Raw genomic sequence first — 14,724 nt, 5'->3', positions numbered from 1 at the left:
ATTCTTGCAAGTAAATATATAAGATGTACAAAATCATATTTTAAGATACCTAACATGTCTGTGATATTTGTTTATTTGTCTTGCCTCAAGCTATAATGCAAATCGATTTGTAAAATTTGCAGATTCATCTATGGTAGCTTGATATTATAATATTGACGATATATGGTTCTTATATCTACCACTCAAACATTGCATTGAAGTATCATATATATCATATATTCAGTAAAACGGTAACCAATAGACTAGGCTACTATAATGACGCTGGCTTGTAAACATGAGCATCGCGATCATTTGTCGTTTGAAAAAAATTAGGGCTGTCAGAAAATTAATCGTGATTAATCACACCCAAAATAAAAGTTTGTGTTTGCATAATATATGTGTGTGTACTGTGTATAATTATTATGTTGAAATACACACACATTCATGTATATATTTAAGAAATATTTGCATTTATATACTGTATATACATTTATATAATTTATATTATATATAAATATTTTATATATAAATATAACCAATTTTTCTTACAAATATACATGATTGTGTGTGTTTTTATATATATAAATAATTATACACAGTACACACACATATATTATGTAAACACAAACTTTTATTTTGGATGCGATTAATCACGATTAATTTTTTGACAGCCCTAAAAAAAATAAAACCCATGAAATTATATTCATATGACTTGCTGAAATATATGCCACTGTACCTGGATGAAGACATTTCACACGCGACGCAAGCAGAACACCTGCATGTGAACTCCTCCTACAGTGTTCAGGGCTATCATGGTTGTCAACAAATGCACGTGCATGTATGACAGAGTTTACGACAGTAGTAGAGGACAATACTGTTTCCCAACTGTAGGGGGACCCCGAGAGCAAAAGTTGACCGACCGACCGACAGCACAGGCAGTTGCTAGGCGATAAGTTGAGCTTCCAATCAAATAAAAGTAAACGCCTGGCATTGGCCAATCCACTGTTTTACCCATTTTTACCATGTTTTTTACCCGTTTACGGACACAGGATTGGATGTACTGTACACAACTATGAATAAAACACAGTAACAGTAGACGGAAACGGTTTAATTTGAAACCAGGAAATTCTACTTTAGAAGTACATTTTCACAAAAAAAAGGGACAATTCGTGTCCCGTGAAAGAATATGAATTGTGAATATGAATATGTTTTCTGGGACTGTCGCTCAAAAAAGAGAACAATCCCTGGAAAACCGGGACGGGTGGCATCGGGCACCCCTCCTCCTGCTTCAGCTCACGCCAGCGAGAAACAATGTCGATCCTCGTTCTGCCTTTAATGCGATCACTTTCTCGTTTCCTCTTTTTGCTTTCCTCCGACTAAACCTTTGCTTTCTTGCTTTTCTGTCTGCTTCGTCCATGACTATAACATTTGGCAAACAAACGCTAGTCTGGCTCGCACGTCCGGTTTTAAGGAAGTGGGAGTGGTGGTGGAAGTGACGTATATGCCGTAAAGCAGTCGAATTTTGTAGTTCTCTTTGTTCGCCGGTTACTACCCGAAACCCGAAGTTTAAAAGTACGATTAAAACGCCACAGACCCCGTCAGGCTATGGCAGACGTGTCATTCAACCTATTGCACGTCGATGTACCATCACAAGAGACTTGGAAATATATTATTAAGGTTGAAAAGTAACCTAGAGCTGCTTTAATGGCAAAAATAGCACTGGTCTGCTGGACTTGGTTGAACAAAAATAAACAATATTTTGTTGCTTATGTATTCAGTCATTATTCAATGGTATACTCAAAATCCATGTGAAAAAAAAATACTTCTCACTGTTCTCAGGTCAAATATTTATATGCGATTAAAATGCGATTAATTTCGATTAATTAATTACAAAGCCTCTAATTAATTAGAATAATTTTTTTAATCGAGTCCCGGCCCTAATATATATATATGACACAGTATAAATAATAAAATGTATTATATATATATATATATAATAAATATATATAATAAATATATATTTTTTGTAGTTTATTTAGAATATATTTAACACTATAATCCAAATATAAATGAAGGTCAAAGGCACATTTTGAGTACACAGTCATACCTTTAAACAAATCCTGTTCAAATATATAAGTGAGCATCTCATGCCTGGCATTTCCAAGGCATGTGGTGTCTCTGTGCACTGGAGAAAGGAAACGCTCCTGCTGCGTCACCTTTACCATATCACACCACGGGTCCTTGAACGCCTCAAGTTTGGGAATCTAAGAAAAAAAGTCAAGGCTCTGGAAAGTTGTAGAAGATAAACACACAGGTCCTTGAAAGTGCTTGAATTTATTGTGTGCAAGAAGTTTGTAAATTCATGAAAATGTCCGGTTTTCATTTTTTTTCATGGGACCATTAAGCATGCACTTTAAATTGACTGGCGCTTGCCTTTTCACACAAAACATATGAAACCGGCTTCGGCCGTCTTATAATCAGCGCGTTCCTCAATCTGCAGCGGCTCCAAGCAGAGTGTGTGTGTGTGTGTGTGTGTGTGTGTGTGTGTGTGTGTGTGTGTGTGTGTGTGTGTGTGTGTGTGTGTGTGTGTGTGTGTTCATCTCAGCCTCATTGGTCTGTCACTGCTCGTCAATGTCAGAATATTTGAATTGACCAATCAAATCAAAGTAGGCGGACTTTGTTCACAGAATTTTAGCAGCGTGCCTCGACGCTTCAGTTTACGGTCGAGTGCGAGAGATGTAAAAAGCTTGCAGCGTGTAAAAACAAAAGCCCAAAAGTAACTTCACAGATGATTTTAGAGATTCCTGTTTTCGTCTCGGTCGGGATCCGTGTAAAGCAGAATGCAGGACCTGTAAAGCTGCTGGCGACCCAGAAGCCCACATGAGGAACGTATACAAGAGAACATCAGGAGGATGGAAATAGTGTTTTACTGAAATAATGCAGTAGATTTATTTTATTTACATTTTATTTTAACCTATGGCCATTAGGGCTGCAACAAACGATTATTTTGACAATCGATTAATCTAACGATTATTGGACCGACTAATCGTCGATTATATTGACGACTAATCAGTAAGTTTGAAATGATTATTCAGCCTTTTCAATAAGTTAAAACATTGAGTTATACATATTATAATCTAAAAAAAAAAAAAAAAAAAATCACTTCAGCTTTTGAAATGGTGTTTTAATGAACTTTAATGAACCTCCAACTAAACAGGTCAACAAAAATAAATCAGCTGCATTGCAGACAAGAATATGTTGAATGTAAATATCTCTTGGCAGCAGTATTAAGAGCTTTATTTCTAAAACCAAGTGTTCAGTTTAATGAAAAGCAGTAAGTAACTCGTGTCCTTTCTGCACTGGCTTTTTTGGATTTTCAAATAAGTGCTGAATTAAAATGAAGGAAGGTCAGCATATCAACATGTTCACGTGACAAGCTTGCTCTTTTTAGTGAGCAAATGTTTCCTGCAGCTGAGAAGATCCGTTCTGCTGGAGTGGATGTTGCAGGAATGCAAAGAAAAAACATTTTATTTTAACTCTCTTAGTGATTAAACTGTTGTTTAGTCATCATCTTTACTGGGTGTTCAGTTTGAAATCTAGAAGCAATTCACACTAAGGTAACAGTTTAATTTGTTAACATTAATGTATTTACTAACATGAACTAACTAATATGAGCAGCACATTTGTAACATTATTAATTTTTGTTAACATTTTTGTTCATGTTAGTTCATTGTGTTTATATTAATGTAATAGCTAACGTATTTACCTAATAGTGTTACAATAATAAAAACAGCCCTGACTCCTAAGCTCGATCAAGCTTTATTCTATGCAAAATAAATAATCACATTACTGTATTTATATTATAATTTTTAATATTATCACTTTTATTAATGGTAGTATTGCATTCTCTAATAAAGAGATTTACAACTAGTTAGTTAGCTTCACCTGGAGATTGAACACTCACCTCTCACCGGCTCCTTTTGATCCGGGATGCTTTCTCTTAAGTGCTCCAACATATGTTGTGCTCCCGTGAAACGCAAGCTCAGCCTTGCATGTATTGCACATGACAGCATTTTTAGTTGGCAGTTTTGTTAAACTTTCCCACACCTTACTGGTCCGAACTCGTTTACACTCCGCCATAATTCGCCGTTTATTTACTGTCTATGTAATTCGCGCTGTTTTTTCTTCTACCGCAAAAGCATTTAACGGCTGCATTACACTCTAGCGCTACAGCATCGTAGCGGTCAAAATGCGATATTGCAGGCCCATACATTGGTCACGTGAGATCAAACGACTACTCGACAACAAAGATATTTGTCGACAATTTTTTATCGTCGACGTTGTCGACAATGTCGACTAATCGTTTTTCAGCCCTAATGGCCATGAACAGAAATGGTGTCATGTGAAGGTTGTAAGGCCGGCTAAACCGAACCAATGGGGGTAGTCGATCAGCGGCGCGTCACTGTATCTCTCGTTACTTCATCTGACTCCATCAATGAAAAGGTTTTAATGATATGATCTGTATATGGAAGTAAAATAATGCCAAATGCTTTTGAAATAAAAAAAGCCTGTTGACTTGCATTGATATATGCTGCATTTTTATGGGCTGAAACTCAACATGGTTGTATATTTAAGCTGTGAATATTTCAATTCAGAACATTTCAAATAGTGATGCTCCGATTGATCGGCCGCCGATCTTGATCAGCCGATATTGGCTAAAAATAGCTTTTGGGGTTCGCCGATCAGAAAAGCCGATCACGTGACGTAAATAACTCGCGCGCCTGTTTTCCACCTGCATGCGCGGCGCACGGGCGCACAACAGCAGACCGGAGCTGGCCAGTGGCAACATGAGTTCTTCTCCCGTCTGGAAGTTTCTTTAAGTGTCCAACAAAAATGAGCCATTTTCAATGTATGTCGTGCAGAAACCCCTCGAGCTGGAAGCCACCAGCGGCATTTTAACACCGCTAACATTAGGCATCGAACGGATTTTCATCTGAGGTCTTACATTTAATTAAGTCTAAAAAAGGTTTTACCCTCGTTCATTTCCAGAACCGCTGGCCGCAGAAAGTCATTACAAAGTAGCAAAAAGGTAGATCGTAGCCAGGGCGGAGCTGTAGAGCGGGGTCTCCAACACGGCGCTCGCGGGCGCCAGCAGCTCGTGCCCTGACTGGAGGAGCTCGCCAAGGGGCCGCTCACATATCGCGTCTTTTGCGCGCTCAAGTTCGTTATTTCAAGCGCAGCGAGATGAAGCTGCTAAAACTTCTTTGTGGTTGTGGAGAGCGCAGTGCATGGTTGCATAGCAATGACAGACGCCACGGGAAAATCGGACCGAATTTTAATAATAAAAGATAAGCTAATGTACATTGTAAATGCCAGTCATTTATCCTTTTTTGACTCATTATTTTTATAAATATTTAAAGGCTGAAATATGAGGTTTATCTTTTTATAAAACCTTTTTCGTCAACTTTATTTGCACTTGTATGTTAGTAGATAACATGTTGCAAGACACTCTTTTAAAATCTAGCCATAATTTGTTATTTTTAATGCTTATAGTAACAAAAAGTGCATATTGATGCTAATTTTATTTGTTATTTGCTGGTTAATGCGTCGTGTAGGTCTTAAATTTCAATCTTTAAGTTTCAAGTTTATTATTATTATTAGCCATTTCAACAGTTAATAGGAATTTGACTTGGAATGCTCAGACATAATACACTGACATTACAGCGCATTTCACACACAGTTCACAACAACAACACATACACGGACATAAAAGCCTCATATTGCACATGAGATGAATTAGCATTCTGGGAGTAAACTGACGAGAAAGCATTCAGTACCTATCCTCAGAGCATGTTTAGGTGACGTATGGCCTGAGGATAGGTACTGTCTCTGAAGCGTGATCTAAAATGTCTTTATGATCTTTTATGATCTTAAAATGTCTTAAATTTGACTTACAAAAGTTATTTCATGAATTTTTGTCTGATAAACAACCTACTGGTTTTGGGGTGTTTTGCATAATTGGTTGTTCCCGAAAGAAATCGTTCTGCCACCTCATAGTTACCGCTAGTTTCATTTCTACAAATGGTGCAAACTCTGCTAGATTATAGATAAAAGATTCCCATTCCTCTGCCATTCTGTGATCGGCAATCGGCAGATCATGATCAGTTATCAGTGATCGGCCCCAAAAATGCTGATCGGAGCATCTCTAATTTCAAACACATTTTCATTAATACAAATTCAATAATCCATATTCACCTTTCATATTTCACTTCCAAAATATTCAAACTGTTTAAAAATACAACCTATAATATTCAACATTAAATTTTCAGTCCATTTTATTTTGCTTTACAAATTCAGTGGTTCAAATTCGATAGTAAATTCAACATTGACATCCAGGAACTGCAGGAAAAGCAGTAGATTACAGAGCATACTCTCCATCTGCTGTTAATCAAGCTCACCAGCAGGGGGTGCAAGCGCGTGTTGACGAAGACCAGAGCAACAGTTAGAGCAAGCCATTCATTCATTCATAAACACTGAGTTATAGAAATGTAGGTGTATTTGTGATTATTATGAGGGCTGTTTTATGTTTAGTTCAGTGTCTTGTGCAGAGGCGCTGATCAGCCTGTGTGAACCGGACCGGCGAGTGAGAACATTCCAGAGAGAGTGTAGCATCTGGACCAGATCAGGATGACTCGTTTCAGATTCAGAAAGCTTTTAACCTATGCACTCATTCCTTGTAAATCACATGTCCAGTGCCAAAGAGTCTGCATCAAATTGCCCCATTGACCCCTTTAGGGGCATGTGTGAGTGTAAGCGGAACCCCCCCCCCCCCCAAACGCACATGTCAAACTCGTGAGCTTCAAACAGATCTGAATCGCGGGGACTGGACCGGCGTGTGCTCTTTCTGTCCGCTCCGGCTCTCTGTCAGAACGGCAGAACGAAGCATTTGAAACAACGCCTAAATCTGCTCTTTAGGAATAGGAGGCGTGAACGCAACAGCAAACACGCTTCTGTGTAGTAAGGGCACGCGTTTGAAAAGCTGCAATGCGTTTGAAAAAGTTGCTTCACTATTCTCGAGAGAAGGATTTTTCCCGTAGCGTATGCTACGCAATACGAGAAACATCTCGATAGGGAACCCTCTCCCGCTCAAAGTTTCTGAGTGTTATTGGCCAGTTCCCCCAAAATAGGTGCGGACTCAGCCTTAAAGGACAAGGATTAGCTCATCGCTCTCTCTGTTCTCGTCTGTCTTCTTGCCCTGTTTTAGTCTTGTGCTCATTCTTTTCTATCTCCGGGTGAAATGGACTTGAAATGGAATGAATTTCCGGCAACTTTACTTTTTAGTTGCCGTTTTCAGTGCGTTTCAGTGCACGTCTAACGTTACAACACACTGCAAGCACGCATCTGAGGCGGCGATGGTGACGCGTTGTATTATTAGTCATTATGTTTGATTATTAAATAATTAAATTTAATTATCATTCACATCGAAACATTTTACAATCCTACTAGCCCTTTATTTGGATTAAAAGCCATTCTCATTCATTTGGTGAGTAACATAGCGTGTTTAACAAACCCTGTCATGCTGGCCATATGCACTGCAGCAGACGCATAATTGATCGTTAATTTAAATTACGATCGATCATGGGAATTTGTGAAAATTGACATCCCTTCAGTTCTATATTTGAAGTTTCCAGGTCTAGTAATCTTACTGTTACCTTTCTCAGACCAAGCATCAATAAGTGCTGCTAATATTTCAAGTTTTTCAAGTAGTTTACCAGATAGATTATTATATGTAGACTTATTATAGTTTAGGCTAAGCCTACCCATATAGATTTTTATTTAACATTTATTTTATGTTGCTTAATGTTTGCAACAGGTGAGCCAGTGCACAATTATTTTTTATGTATTTTAATTTTCTGTGAATAATTTATTTTGTTAAACTACATAAATGCCATTCTGTACCGTATCCCAACTGTTACAATAAAACATCATTTGAGCAATATAACATGCATTTTTGTTCAGTATATAAGCAATATTTTGCTTTTTATGTTAAAGGACAAGTTCGGTATTTTACACTTAAAGCCCTGTTTACAGATCGTATCTGATGAAATAGAACGGTTAAGATTAAAATTTGGACACATGCTCCTGTCCCAAGAATTTTTGTTTTATTTAGCGTTTATGGACCTATTTTGCCAAACGCGTCACACCCGTGATTCTTCCGTTGAGAGCTTGAATAATAGACACCAGTTGGTGGCGATAATGCACCTTTGCCGATTGCAAGCAAACCGCTGGCATTTCATTTAATACACAGAAGAAGAAGCGGCGGAGGAATATCGTACCTCACACAGCACATTCAATACAAGTCATGGAGGTGGACAAACACTACGATAAAACCTGTTGGAAAGCATCTTTTTCAGCGATTTTTTTTGGGACCGTATCAGTGAACACCCCTGACCACTCGGTGAGTTTCACGTCTTTGTAAACGAAAGTTTAATGTGTTTTAGGAAGGAATCTTCCAGTGCACATAGACTGCCATTGTGGGGGTGGGGGGGGAAAGCGATATAAACCTAAAATTCTCGCGACAGCAGCATCTGTCCAAAGTTTAATCTTAACCGTTCTATTTAATCAGATACGATCTGTAAACAGGGCTTTAAGTGTAAAATACCGAACTTACCCTTTAAAGACACTGTTGATACCGTGAGAAATGTACATTCTCAGGAAAATAGCCGCTTATCAGTTAATCGTTAATCGATCGATTAGGTCGATCAATTAATGATTAATGAATTAATCGATAATTTGCATCCCTAAAAAAAACCCATTATTCGCTTGATTGTCTGTCTGCTGCTCACCTAAAGGCGGGCGTACACGGTGCGATTTTTTGCTGTTTTACGAGCTCGCAGATTATTTTTTCACTCGGGAGAAATCGAGTGCAAATCGGTGATGCTCGCATGGTCGCGGCTCGCAGCGTGTGAGAGGAATTACGAGCCGAGCCGAGCACGTTATGAGCACCTCCCCGACCTCCCGATCATTTTTAAACATGTTTAAAAAATTCGGGGAGTCGGCCCGATTTTCACCAGCGTATAGGCTGTCCCCTATTGCCAAATCATACACAACCGCCTCACAGGCTAGATCGATGGGGCTATACCTCAGTGGCAGCAACCACACAGCGTGCGCATACACTGTCACACACACACACACACACACACACACACACACACACACACACACACACACACACACACACACACACACACACACACACACACACACACACACACACACACTCTCTCTCTCTCATGTTTTTATGTTGAATGGCTACTGTTACAGTATCTGCATTTGCACACACATTTCTGTCATTTTTCTATCTGAAGCTATTGCCTGAAACATTGAAAGCTCTCACAGAGACTGTGTTTAACCGCCAGCTCGGGATAAAATTTGTGCAGGAGGACAGTCGTGCCGTGTACCAGCTGCTTTGACGCGATTATCAGTTTAACTAACTCGCACCGTGTACGCCCGCCTTAACAAAGCCTCTTAAATGTGTGATCTTAAGCTACAAGCTTGATATTGAGTATTTTAGTTAGTAATCTTATAGAACAGAAAAGTTCTTCTTCATGACCAGAAGAATAGCCTTTCTTGAGCGATAAGAAGATCGTACGGCCGGTTCGGTGGACAAACAGATTATTTGATGTGAAATGAATTGTTAAAGGTTATTCTGAAAATTGATCTAGCATATCTGTATATTCATAATTGATTATAATTTATCTATATACAGATATACAAATACATGCGCCATGTATTCCTTTTTTGGGGTGATTTAAAAGATGTATGCCATATTTGATCATAACCATGATTAATTATTAATTATGTTCCCTGTATTTGAGCTAATTGGCTACAGCTGTTATTAGCTTACACTGAGAGTGCTCCCCGTAGAACCGGCCTGATCGGGTCAGTCGGGCTGATCGCTCCTAAACACTGCTTCACAGCAGGGCTGGGCGAGATGGCCTAAACACAATCCCTGATTTACCATTTAAATCGATTTTTTATTTTTTTCCTACTTAAAATCAATCTGCAGATGACAACTTGTTTTGAACAATTTATTTTTAACTTTATTTTGCTTTGATTTTCCCTTCTGGGATTTGATCTGGATTTCCCCCTTGTGGTTAAAGTGCAATCAGAAACAACAAGTCAAAACGACACGATGGCAGGCCCTGCCTTTGCAAACTGTGAAAATGTAAACGTAAAAAATATATTAAATATGTAATATAGTTATCATATTTAGCAAAATACTCTTACAGCAATTTTTAAGTCCAACTAACGTGCTATGGTCATTAAATGGCTTTCCTGAGGTAAACGTAACGTTACGTGTGTTGTCTTTCCGCGGTTGAACAACACTTGATCGATCTATTTTATTATATTTCGGTAAGTTGAACTGTATCTTTCAAATTACCTATTGATCATTCGTGTTTATTTATGTTAACTAAGTTAGTAGCAACAGATGACCGGTTCACGTGCCGCTTGAACTGAGATCTGTCTGCGATCTGTCACGTCACATTTACAAGCAACAAAACGGTTTATTGTTTGAATTTCGTAATTAAATGTACAGAATCTGAGAGCTGAGAGTGTTTTACATCAATAGTACCGTAAGCTTCTCTTTGCCTCGCGATTTCCTCTGCGTGAGAAATGGATGTGTGGCGTGTGGAAAGGGACACTTGCGTGAGTCAGTTTGTAAATGTCTTTGGCGGGTGTGCTTGTGCAGCTGCGGTCTTGTTCATCTGCCATGTTGTTTGTGTGTCTCTATGGCAACCGCTGAGCGCGTCCGGAACTACGGGAGCCCAGAGGAGCGTCGGCGGATGTTATAGAGAAAACCGATTTTCATTCAAACATATCGACGTACGCTACACACTCGAGTTAATCGATAACATTGATTTATCGCCCAGCCCTACTTCACAGGCGCATGCAGTCATTTTCAGTCGCAAAGGCCACAAGAGAAATATTGGCCCATTACATTAAGCTTAAGTGGATATCCCCTTATCAGCGTGGGGTAGATTCATCTCTCGGTCTGTGAGAGCATTACTGTGTTAACGCAGCGACAGCTCATCAGTTTTTGCTTTCACTGTGTAGTGAAGACTTGCCTGTGGTGTGAGATGCGTCATCAGTCTGGGGCAGGTTTGATCAGGTGCTCCCGTATCAGGCAGAATTTCAGCTAAGCCAATACAGCTTCTAATATAGTGTTTTGAAGTCTCTTTACTCTTCGCAGGAAGTTGGCAATCTCTACGACATGTTCCACACCCGTAACTGCCTCCATCGCCGGGCGTATCAGCACAAAGTGGGCAACATCATCGAGACCATGTGTGTATTGGCATCGTTTAACAACACATTTATCCTCTTCCTGGCTTCCACGATGTTCTGTGATTGGCTTCCACAATGTTCTGTGATGGGCTGTGTTTGTGTCAGGATAACGGAGGCGTTTGTGAAGGCTGATCCGCACATCCAGATCCTGGGCTCTTCGGGCCGGACGTTCACTCTCTCTTCGGCTATAGAAGACATGGAGGCCTACAGCAAGCTCACAGGTAGCGCTGACACCGCTCGTGCTGATCTACGGGTACTGACAGGCTCAGGCTAACACCACGCTGGAGGAGTGAGGAAATGAGGGTTTCTGGTTTGTTTTCAGATAATATCTTTGAGCAGATTCTGTACTCGTCTGCGCCGGAGCTGTCTGAGGCTCGAGCCATCCTGCACAACATCGTCTGTAGACGGCTGTACAAGTGTGTGGGTCAGACCACATCGGAGACGCATGTGGACGTGTCAGCGGTGAGTTCACAGCTCGGGTGTCTGGCATAGATGCGGACGGGGAAGGCCTGGGTCTAACAACCCCACAGCCTCATCACACACACATCATGTTTAGTATAGTATACTATCGTACGGTCATCAAACCCTGTTAACTTCCATTTCAAGGTTCACTTGATATTCAGAAGCCAACAAAGTAACTCAAATGGGCCGTATTGGGGCATTAACCTTTAAATTACTTGTATAATGTGACGTTGACACGGAGTCGACCAGTGCCATGAATAAGTGTTTCTGCTTAGCGGTTCATTGGCTGAAAGTACGGCTGCACGATATTGGAAAAAACTCGCATTGCGATATTTAGTTTTTCTGTGATATGTTGCGATATGAAAACAGCACTGCTCTATTTGGAAGAATTAATCATTCAAGAATGATTTGGGTGATTTTGTAGGTGAATCTGCATAGAAAAATAAGCCTAAAAATAGTCATATTTTTAATGAAGGGTTAATGTCACAGGCTGTATGATTCTGACAAAAAACATAATTGTCAATTTGATTGACAGTTTCCCTGTAATTGCAATTTTATTAATGTTGATTTATAGATTTTTTTGAGGGGGTCTGCATGTCATATTCTTTATATAGATTGTACATTCATCTAGGGTTGTGCCGATAGACGATAGTATCGATATGCCTTTGACGATAGCAATACGAAAATTGGCTCGTTTTCCCATAAATGTATTTTATTATTATTATTATTATAAAGCTTGTATTGTTATTCAATTAATATTAGGAGCTACAGTTAATTTGCCTTTCCTAAATTCATAACGGCATCACCGACACGTGTGTACGAGGACTCCTCTAAGAACATGTTTTTAAAACGGACTAAACTACAGCCCACATCAAATTAAATTGCAGTGATCCATTCACAAGTTGTCAAGAGTGCTTGATTTAACAGACGCTTCATTCTTATACAGATCCAAGACGGCATCGTTGTTCGTCAGTGTTTTGTTTCTATAGCACATCAACATAACATTTAAGGACACTAATAACACTAAAAACAATACAATTACAAAATATTAATATAATCAGTAAAATGACATGGGCCTAATAGCAGTCTTTAGTTCTCGAACACAGCACAACTCTGCCGTCTGTGAAAATCAAAAGCAGCTTCTAACACTTGTTTAACAAGAAATATTCTTTACTGTCCTTAATGTAGGTCCACAAGAGGAATATTAAGCCAGTAAATGAAGATAGTTGCTATACCGTTATATCCATCGTCGTCTCTGAGAGAATGCGGCGGTGATGCCGAGAGCTCATTCCGGTTCTGCTGTCAGGAGCTTACACACCTCCTTAACCCGATTATGCTGAACAATCTGACAGCAAATTCTCATTTAGTCTTTTGAATAACACAACATTTAGTGTTCGTCATATTTTAGTCATCTGAATACTTTTAGTCCTAGTCTAGTTTTAGTAGATCAAATATTAGATTGTATTGGACTAAATCTACAGTGGACTTGACCCAATGACCGGATATTCTGGAGAAACATTAGAAGTATCCATCAGTCTGTTATGGAATGGTATTAAGGTTTGAATATGCAATACAGACACAGATTTAACGGTTGTAATACAAAACATGTATTTTATTCTTAACCCTCTGGGGTCGGCACTCGCGCCGGCGTGATCTGCTCGCTTTTCTTATCAGTGCGAAAGAGATTCAAAATACTCTGTTGGTTTTGATCTTACATTTAAGTGTTTTACATCATGAACTGTAACTCAGCGAATACTTGTCACTCAGGAACGAGAGATTTGTCTTTATGAAGCTAGAATTCTCTTCTTTTAAATTAAGTAATTTATATATATATAAAATATATTCTCAGTTTATGTAATCCGTTTGAAACCAAGGAGAGACGCAGTTTCTTCGCCAGATTCACGGATAGTCATCGCGTTTTGAGGATGGCGCTTCTCCGGTAAAGTCGTCCTCCAGATGATTCTGGACAGCGAGGAAGAGTTCATCTTTTCTTCAGAGGAAGAAGATCGCATCTCAGAAGACGAACAGCTGCATTTTCAAGAGCGAATTGATCGCTACGATTCATATAAAAAAGGAAAAGCGAAATGAAAGCAACACGTCTGTCATAGTGTTATTGTGGCTGCGGTGTATCATGAAGATATTTAGATTAAATCTGAGAGCTTTCTGTCCCTCAATTGACATCATTACAACCTTTAAGGCTCAGAAAGGTAGTAAAGACATCGATTAAATAGTCCATGTTACTACAGTGGTTCAACTTTAATATTATGAAGCGACGAGAATACTTCTTGATGCAAATGATGACAGAATAATAAAATATCCAGTAACGCTTTATTTTGATGGTCCCTTTTGAACATTCTGTTAATGTTAAAGCCTTATGGGTTTGGAATGACACGTTTTGTTTGGGTGAACTAACCCTTTAGCTTGTTTTAGGGTGTCATGACATGATGACTTCTACAGGAGAAAGGTCCAGGGAAAATACTCATTTAGTCTCTACAAAAAGGTTGCAGATCCAGTTCATAAAAAAGAGCCAAGTGTGACTTGTGTGTGCAGAGAGTGATCTGCTGATGTAATAATCTGTGATCTCCTGCAGGAGAAGCTGCTGGACTGGGCGGAGGAAGTAGCCCAATCCAAACCCAGCGGCACAGATGCACACCTGAGGGCGGAGGACTTCGTAGTTAGTGTACGTGGGAACTTCTCATTTTGTTTGTGCATCTTTATCTAGTCCTGTGTGGTAACAAATAGTGTTGAAATGACAGTTAAAGAGGAAGGGAATGTTCTGTTCTAGTCTTACATGTTAAGACATATTTAATACCAGTTGAGAAGTGCATGCTTGTTCTTGTCAATATCTTTTTTGTTATTGTGAAATAGCCGACCAGTCAGTGACTGCTGGTTTAAGTCCTCGTGTCCTCTAGCGTTTGAGGTGTAAAACTCATGGAC

The 14,724-nt window shown here is 39.3% G+C and overlaps 1 protein-coding gene across 1 annotated transcript in view; it reads left to right on the top strand.

The window, feature by feature from the left end:
- Positions 1–14,724, top strand: part of samhd1 (SAM domain and HD domain 1) — a 33,872-nt gene that overhangs the window by 16,087 nt on the left and 3,061 nt on the right. The window contains exons 10-13 of the mRNA XM_079588445.1: positions 11,234–11,325; positions 11,431–11,546; positions 11,648–11,787; positions 14,378–14,467. Coding sequence (XP_079444571.1) covers positions 11,234–11,325; positions 11,431–11,546; positions 11,648–11,787; positions 14,378–14,467 — 438 coding nt within the window. The remainder of the gene's footprint in view (positions 1–11,233; positions 11,326–11,430; positions 11,547–11,647; positions 11,788–14,377; positions 14,468–14,724) is intronic.

Source organism: Phoxinus phoxinus (genome assembly GCF_949152265.1).
Source record: "Phoxinus phoxinus genome assembly, chromosome: 18".
Taxonomy (NCBI): Eukaryota; Metazoa; Chordata; class Actinopteri; order Cypriniformes; family Leuciscidae; genus Phoxinus; species Phoxinus phoxinus.
This window is presented reverse-complemented; position numbering and strand designations above follow the sequence as displayed.